Source organism: Prosopis cineraria, unplaced genomic scaffold (genome assembly GCF_029017545.1).
Source record: "Prosopis cineraria cultivar Desert tree isolate PC_DT_omini unplaced genomic scaffold, ASM2901754v1 PC6, whole genome shotgun sequence".
NCBI classification, from domain to species: Eukaryota; Viridiplantae; Streptophyta; class Magnoliopsida; order Fabales; family Fabaceae; genus Prosopis; species Prosopis cineraria.
In genome coordinates, this window is record NW_026555337.1 from 43,144,152 (window position 1) to 43,153,329 (window position 9,178).

General features: G+C 32.4%; 1 protein-coding gene and 1 pseudogene across 1 annotated transcript; both read right to left on the reverse strand.

Annotated features, from left to right (window-relative positions):
• Positions 1-248: 248 nt before the first annotated feature.
• LOC129314201 (uncharacterized) lies at positions 249-4,455 on the reverse strand (annotated as a pseudogene).
• A 20-nt stretch (positions 4,456-4,475) lies between these two features.
• LOC129313079 (disease resistance protein RPV1-like) lies at positions 4,476-9,178 on the reverse strand. Its single transcript, XM_054955927.1, has 4 exons — positions 8,581-9,178; positions 5,872-6,142; positions 4,993-5,105; positions 4,476-4,901 (listed from the first exon to the last, which is right to left on the reverse strand). The coding sequence occupies exons 1-3, from the start codon at positions 9,066-9,068 to the stop codon at positions 5,040-5,042; spliced, it is 825 nt and encodes a 274-aa protein (XP_054811902.1). The 5' UTR covers positions 9,069-9,178; the 3' UTR covers positions 4,476-4,901; positions 4,993-5,039.

Sequence of the window (9,178 nt, forward strand, 5' to 3'; positions counted from 1 at the left end):
ACTAAAGCATAAGGTTCTATATTTTGAAATTTGATTTTTTTTTCTGATGTTGCACTCTTCATTTACCATGCTCTTGCACTTCTCTATGAGAAGACGCTCACAATAAAGGGCTTGTTTCTTCAATGGTGCCTATGGCTTGTCTTTTTCATTAGACTCATGTATGAAAAGAGAGGGAGAGAAAGAAACAATAAAAGAGCATATAGAGGCTATGGGCAGAAAAAAAAAACAAGAAAAAGGCAATGAAGAAGGAAATCAAGAGGGAGAGGGAGATTTTGAATTTGAAGAAACCGGTACATTTGGATCTTCATTCTTCTTTGACTTGCTTTTCGCTGCCTTTCATGCAACTCCAAATTTCCAACAGCCAAGTTTATTTACACCAAAAATTTATTTTGAAAAAAAAAAGGACAACTTAGTCAAAGATATTGAAGACGTCCGGTGACGGAAGCGGAGAAGTTACTGACCCGGACGGGCTCAAATCGTGCAACCAAGAGAGCGTTTCTGGATTAGTTGCCGGTGAGAACATGTCCGACGATGTCCCCGACAAAGTTCCTAGTGCCGGCGATAATATGCCATGGCACTGGCTCACTTCCACACCTTCCAAGTGATCCATCATTTCATCTTCATTCTGAAACCTTTCTTTCTCAGACGGTCTCGTCTTCTCAATCGACGCCAGTCTTGCTGCCGGTGAAACATCTTCGGATCTGGCGGAAGGGGATGACATGCTGGTAAGAAGTCACAGGTAATACTAGGAGATACACAATAGATGATCATTGGCTGCGATTGCTGCTGCTGGGAAGGCCCCGCCGCCAGATGGTGGGGGTGCAGCGGAAGCGGCGGCTTTCGGATCTTGTGAGATTCGTTGCTGACGCTGAGAGGGGAGGGACGAGGGCCGAGGAGTTGGAGCTCTCTTCTGGACGGGGAAGGCGGGCCTTCACCAGTGGGATACACCGGTGGGATATCCTTCTTTCCTGTCAAGCAAAAGGAGAGATTTTGAAGTTTGAAACTGAAAAATGATGGGCTTGGAGCCGCCACCAGACTTGACACGAAAGAAACAGAAATAATGTGTTGATGGAGCTAATTATGAGGACAAGAACGAACTCGACTTCCCACTATCACATCTTTTCTTGAATTGCAAGTATAGCAGATTTGGAAAATAGGAGCAATTTTGTGGTTGAGAATAAGTCCAAACATAACTTTCCAAAGGGATAAATATCTTCGGAGCAGCATACTCCCTTCATTCAAAAATACAAAGCATATTTTAAAAAATTAGATATTAAAAAGTATAAGTCATTTTTTATTTTTTAAGATGCAATCATTGCTTTTTTTTAAAAAGTGTCTCTATTAAATAATATTCTTTATATTTATTTTAAAATAAAACACCCTATTAAATAGAGATAAATATAAAAAAAATAAGGTTCATTTAAAAATAAGTAACTATTTTATTGGGGTTGAGTTTCAATAAAAAATACCTTATATTTTTTTAACAAAGAGAGCATGAAAGAAAGAGACAAACATGAAGAAATAGCAAATTGAACGAGATTTTGATCAATGAGAATAGTGAAAAGCACATTGAAAAGAAAAGTAAACAAGATGATAAGGCTAAAGCATAAGGGCTTGTTTGTTTTCTTGTTTTAAAAATAATTTTTTATTTTTAAAAACAGAAAAAATTTAAAATTTTTTTGGATAAATGTTTTTTTATTTAATCATTTTTATTTTTTATTTTTAGAAACAAAAAAAAACAGAAACAACTTCAATTTATTTTGTTTTATTTTTTTTATTTTTAAAATACACTACATTTGATTATTATTAAAAATTATAATTACCTTGATTAATTTCTATTATTAATCATTGCCATTAAATATTTATAACTATCACTATTAATCTATTTTTTAATTTTAAAATTATTTTTAATTAACTGTACTTAATATATATACTAAGTGCCTGTATTATCTGAATTATTATGCTCTAGATCAACAGCTCAAATCAGTGCCTGTATTGAGTGCATAATCCAAATCCTGAAATAATAGAGCTTCTTTGGACATTGCTCGATGAAAATAATCTTAAAGCCATGAATGGAGCATAAAGTTGGAAACTTTAATTGATTTGGGTTGACTTTTCTTGTTGGCCAATTATACGTTCACTTTACTTTTACTTTGGAGTCGAAGTGAAGTTGGTTTTGTACCGTAAAGTTCCTTGCCCCACTGTGATCCGTTACTGATAACCGTTATCATATTTTAAATCAATATGATTAAAAATAAACTATTTACGAAGAAAACTGAAAACCCCAATACTTTATGTCATATTATTATTCTCACTGCATTTATTAAGAAATCGATTTTGGTGTCTTAATCAAGTAAATACAATGGAGGTGTAATTAAATTTATCTATATATTGGACTTATTTAGCCGTTTATATGCTGCTATATTATAAAATGAAATTTACATATATTAATTTTATATTTACACAAAATATTTTTAAAATTTGTTTCCAATTATAATATCAGTATAAAAATATACTTGTTAAATAATGATAACAAACATATATTATTACCTCCTTTTTAAGAAAAAAAATAATTTTTGGGAACATATTTCTAAAAATACAATAGTATAAAGTGAACTGGTCAAGAATCGATCAAAACCGGCCAGACTCGGTGAAAACAAGTGAAAAACTAGTCAAAAACCAGTTTCTTTATTTCTTGCAAGAAAAAATCTCAATAACAAAAATTATAATATTTTGTATTTTTTATTTGTCTTGTAGTTATAATTTGTTGATGATTTTAGTTAATAATAAAAGCTTATGTTGGTTTTGATTAGACAATTATTATGGCGTACTTGATGATTTTAATGATTTGCAATTGATAATAAATAGTTTTACTATATTATTGGTGCAATTCACAATAAATCCGTGAGTGGATAAGTCCACTTATTAAATGAGTGTCCAAGTGGCATAACAACAACTACTTGATTAAAACAAATGACTAAAGATATTTTGTTATATAATGATCAGGAAATATCAAATCTCAAAATTTTGGAGGGGAAAAAATGAGGAGTGTTTTGATCATGAGAATTATTTTAAATTTTTGGAGGAAAATATATTTTAATAATTTTCAAGTATCTACAAAATGTAATGACTACAATTGAGATACTCATTGAGTGAGTATACTTAGATCACTGACCAAATAGTCCCCTTATCCCAAATTATAAGATAATTTTGGATGAATTTCATTGTCATTTTTCCAAAATATAAGATAATTTGAGAAAAATAAAGTTTTAGCAACGATACCTTTTCAATATTACCTTTTAAATATAGAGGAAATTAAAATGATATTATAACATAATAATTAGGTGTGTAATGACATTTTTGAAATTTTATAGTTTTGTTTTTAAAAAAGTAAATTCACAAAGTATCATTATTGTGTTTCATCGGTATGCATAATCTTGTTTTAAATTATCCTATAATTGGGGATAGGGAGTACAAATATTAGATCTTGTGCCTAAAGAAAGGATAAGCCAAATGAAGATGAAGGAATACTCATGGATCAAGGAAGATGATACCTGAGGACCTGCATTCTTCCTCCGACGACTCCCATTGCAGCAGAGTGTGCTGTTTGATGAAACCACTCATCCCATCCTTCTTACCTGTCAAGCAAAAGGAGAGATTTGAAATTTGAAATTGAAAAATGATAGGCTTGTAGCCACCGGACTTGACACGAAGGAAATAGAAACAATGTGTTGATGGAACTAATTATATATGAGAACAAGAACAACCTCGATTTCCCACTATCACATCTTTGCCTGAATTGCAATTGTAGCATATTTGGAAAATAGGAGCAATTTTGTTAGAGATTAAGTCCAAACATAACTTTCCAATGGGGATAAATATCTTCTGAAGAGCCATATGAAAGAAAGAAAGAAAGAAACATCGAGAAATAATAAAAGAGAGAGGACTTGTATGGAATTAGCTAAGGTCATGGAGAAAGATAGAAAGAAAAGCTAGGAAATAGGATTAATCTAATCTTAAAGATTTTATAACATCATATTTAAAATAAACTCCTAAAAACAATGGTTAACTTAATGATTTTTATTGGAGTAAAAGAGTACAAGAGAGAAATGCACTTTAACTCTTATTTTTTAAGAAATTATCCAACATCATAATGTTATTAAAAAATTTAAATAATAATGCTCAACAAAAATTATTTATTTTTTAAAAGTATGTTTGTGAATGATTTCTTTTAAAATCCATATTCATATCATTTTCCAATTTTATGGTGTTGTACCTTTTGCCACGAGTTGTAATAATCAAGATATACGTCAATATGTATTAGAAATATACATGGAAGACAAGACGAAAGAAGGGGGAAAAAGTACCTTTGGGATGCATGTCATCTTCAAGTCCTTCCCAATCTTTAATTGGTGGTTGTAGTTTTTGCCATAAATTTCTATCATCTGGGAACATTCTAGGGTCTAGAAATCGGATTCATCTAAGATATTTTGTTCCCTATATACATGAACTGCAATATGAGTTTCCTTTTCCCTGTTTATATCTCGTGCATTGCTCCTAAAGGAAACCTGGACTTGATTCCATTTATTCACAGGAGGGATTTTAACATTTCGAAGGATACTTTGCAAATCACATATGTATATATGGTTAGTCTTTGTTGTTGATAATAGAAGCCACTCAGAAGAATTAACATCTAACTTGCTATCATTGATGTGTACTGAGAACAAACAATTGTAGGGAGAATCTTGGTCATTTTCAACATGAAACCAAAGAGAAATTGTCAGGAACTTATCACGAATCCAAAAGGACATGGAGCTTCCTCGACTATAATAGTCAAGCCACTAAGGGATTTCCTTTCCTGGCAAAATAAAGTTTCTTTTCCTAGGTTTAAAGTAGAATGCCTGCAAATTACATATTACAAAAAATTACAAATAAAATATAATGAAGTACCAAAATAAGATAATTAAGAAAAGATTGGAGTGGGGGAGTGACCTTGTTCAACACTTTGCTCTTAGATAACTCTGACAATGATGTGCAACTTATGGCGCTAAATTGTTCCAAGTTTGGTGGCATCCGCACAATATCACAAAGTTCCTTGCAATTATCTAGCAAAAGGTATCTTAAATGGTGAAATTTTTCTGGAAGAGTTGTGAAATTATTAAACCTTAGATCTAAACGCACAACATTAGGCATGTAAGTGAGACAGAGAGCAAGAGAGTGATCGGATAAATTGCAATTTGAGAAACAAAATTATTTCAATTTCGACGACATTGATGAGCAGTCTAGGCTTCCTTTGTTTCCACCACTACCAATGTCAAAATGCCTCATCCCTTTGCAAAAATTTGTTGTTAGTTCTGAAAGGTTTGGCAACATACAAATACTAGATGGTAATTCCTTAAGATTAGAACATGCATCCATGTTTAAGTTTTCAAGCCCAATGAGATAGTGAATTGAAAATGGCAATCCTGGGATGGATGTTCCTTCCAAATTAGTTGTTCTAACTTCTGCATCTTATCTAATACATCTGGAAAACTTTGAAGACTTGAACAACCATAGAGTTTTAGCTGTTCTAAGTATGTCAACTTAATAGTAGATGGAAATTTTTTCAAATTTTTGCTTCGCATGGCGCTCAATTATTTAAGATTATCCAAGGATCCAACTGAGTCATCAATTTCAATTAAACTTGTACAATCATCAAGCCGTAATTCTTTTAAATTCAAAGCTCCTGACAAGTTTGGTATTTGACTTAGGAATTTGCAGTTGCTAAAATTTATGTGAGTTAAACTCTCAAGTTTCTGCAAAATAAAATTGAAAAAAATCAAACAAATGAATCAAAGAAGTCTGTAGTTCTAAGAGTAGTTATAAATATACCTTAATAAATGGTTGGAGCACTGCACAACAACTATTGGACATGTCAAGATGGACAAGTTTAGATGGATGAAAATTAGAAGGCAAGAATTCAAAAGGGTACCCCTTCCATTCCAACAAACGTAAACTATTTGGGAGATATTGAGGGGCTCTAGAAAAACTTGCACTTTTTATTGTGAGAAATTTGAGGTTCTTCATTCCCATGAATTCCTCTCCGCTCCATTGAATTTCTTTACCTTCAGGCAATTCAAGAATTATGACTTCAATTTCATCACTTCCCTTTCAATTGAGAAGCACACAATAAATACTGGATTTTAGAAACACACACACACACACAAAAGGTCATATAAAGGTAAGCATTGAATAAAAAGTGATAGATGTTGTGCTCTTACTGTGTCATTTTGCAAGACATGAAGAATGTCCTCATAAGACCATAACCTACTTTGTTTACTAGGTTCTCTTCGTGACTGTTGTCGAACAATTTCCTTGCCCATATTTTCTATCAAGTTGTGCATTATTATACAATCTTTTTTAATCTTTATTAGAGATTTATCACCCAACACTTCAATAGCATAAGTTGGTTGGACTCCACGTGCAATCACCAACATATTTTTGACATCTCCTAATTTCTCTCCATTGAAGAAACAAGCCAAGTCAAGAAAAATTTCCTTATGTTCTTCTTCCAAAGCATCATAGCTTAATTTAAGGACTTCAAAGACATCTTTATTAGGTATTCTTTCATACTCATCTAATGCAGAACTCCATTTATCAACATCTTTATCACATACATTAGAGCCAATTACTTCCAAGGCTAATGGAAGGCCGCATGAATATTTAATGGCACAATTCAAAACATCTATGTAATTTGAATCCACAATGCCCTTTTTAAAAGCATTCCATTTAATCAACTGAAGAGATTCCTTATAACCTAATTTCTTGACAGTATAAATTCTTGTAACCCCATGACTTTTTAAGAGCTGTTTATTCCTTGTCGTAATGATGATTCTACTTCCTGAGCCAAACCAGTCACATCTTCCAGCTAGTGCTTTTAACTGCTCCAATTTGTTGACATCATCAAGGAGTAAAAGAATCTTCTTTCTTTGAAGCCTGTGTTCTATTATTGAAATTCCTTCATGAAAATCATCATCCAATGAGATTTCCTTCTCCTCGACTAATTTATGAAGTAATGTCTCTTGAAGACATGACAAGCCACGCTTGTTAGAGATTTCTCTAACTTTAGAAAGAAAACATAAACTATCAAACTGATCAGCAATTGAGTTATACACAGCTCTTGCAATTGTTGATTTACCAATCCCACCAATTCCACAAATTCTGATCATGATGACTTCTTCCTTGGACCAAAGATCTAAAAGTGAGATTACTTCTTGTACCCGAGGCTCAAGGCCAACTTGATAATTGGTAACATACAAATGAGTGTGTTTATTAATCTTGGTAGAGACTACACAAGTAATTTTTCTAATATACTCTTGTTCATTTGCAACCCCGCCATTAAAAGGTTCCTTTACTTAGACCAAAAAATATTGATATGCATGTTATAAAAAGAATGAAATGGAATCAGAAAGAGGATAAAATAAAAAGTAAAGTACAATGAACTTGATCCGTTCCATTTTGCCAAAATTATAGACATCTTCCTTTTGTTTTTGAAATTGGCACTTTTATTTTATTTTTAATATCATTATGAATATTCTGTTACAGATGTCAATTGCTCTTGTAATCTAATTGTCTACTCTCTTGTCTCTCTCCTTAATTTAAAGAACTTTAAATAAATAAGCTAAGCATTTCTAGCTTGAGATGTCCCTATTTTGTAAAATGTCGTAATTTTGAAGAGCCGCATCGAATTTTAATTATTTTAAATAAAATAATTTAATTTATATATTTTAAATTTCTGATAGTTCTCCTAATTTTCAAATTCTACTTTCTATCCATTTTAATCGTAACTACGTGTTAGTTGAACTTAACATTTTAAACATATAAAAATCTTAGGAGAAAGTTCTTGCTTCATAACTTTTCCACCCAGAAAATCTCTCCACTATATCTCAATATATCAATTATCTCTCCAGTTCAAATATTATCATAACTTCCCAGCTTATTCATAATTTTTAAAAATTTTAAAAAAGTTCAAGCATCATAATTTCCTCACCCTAAAAAATCTCTCCATGAGCTCAATATCAACTATCTGTCCAATTTAAATATTTTCTTCTTCTATGATCGGTTCAGAAAAAATTAAGATAAACAAATTTTATCTACATTAATCAAGAATTTACGTACAAGGATCATCGATGGTCTAATAAACACAGAATTTGCAAATAAGATTCAAAGACATAAACCTTTATATGTTTAAAAGAAAAAATTTAGTATTATTTTTCTGGACACTATAATCACAAGCAGTAGTATTCCTAACTTGACACATACAAACTTTTAGGAATTTAGCATGTCCATGTTAATTACCATTGATTGCAAAAAATGTTTTTTTTTTTTGAAAAAAAAATGATAGCAATATCTGTAAAACTGTTAGAGACCACTTTCGTCAATCTCTCTTCCACTGTCCCTCTTATTATCATAACTTCCTATCTTTTTAATTATTCTCAATTTTAAATTTCAATTATAAAATCTTAGAAAACTTCAATCATCGTAACTTCTTCAAAAATATAGAAAAGTAGAATCATGAGGTAAACACTAACTAAAATATACCCATGTTGGAGATGCCAGCCAGTCAAGTTAGCTGCTTGAGTCAAAGCGCACCTCCATTTCTTCAGCTTGTCATCATCGTCTTCAAATCTTTTCTGCAGATGAGCCAAAGCTTCTCCATAACTCCCTCTCTGATGCCGCACGTCAGCTGGATCCACATGATAAAACACCGGATACAGTAACTGACCTTCTTCTTTGAAGCAATCAACAATCTCTGCAGGTTCATCCAGACAGAATGTTGAGGATGCGTAGTTTTTGGAGAAAACTATGATGGCTATCCTCGATTCTTTGATGGCTTTGAACAGAGATTCTCGGATTTCTTCACCTGCATGGAGGGCTTTATCATCAAAGAAGTTGCGAATTCCTCTCTGACGCAGAGACTCGTAGAGATGGCCAACGAAAGTGAGGCGAGTATCTTCACCGCGAAAACTAAGAAATACGTCATAAGTCCATTTGCAAGTGACAGAAGAGGATCCTGGAACTAGTGCCATGACACAGTAATGGCCTTCGCAGCTGATCTTGCCAATATCAGAGCTTCGAAATGGCAGATGATTAGAGCTAAGCAACAAGATCTGTGAAGATTGCAAGATCGACTTGTAGG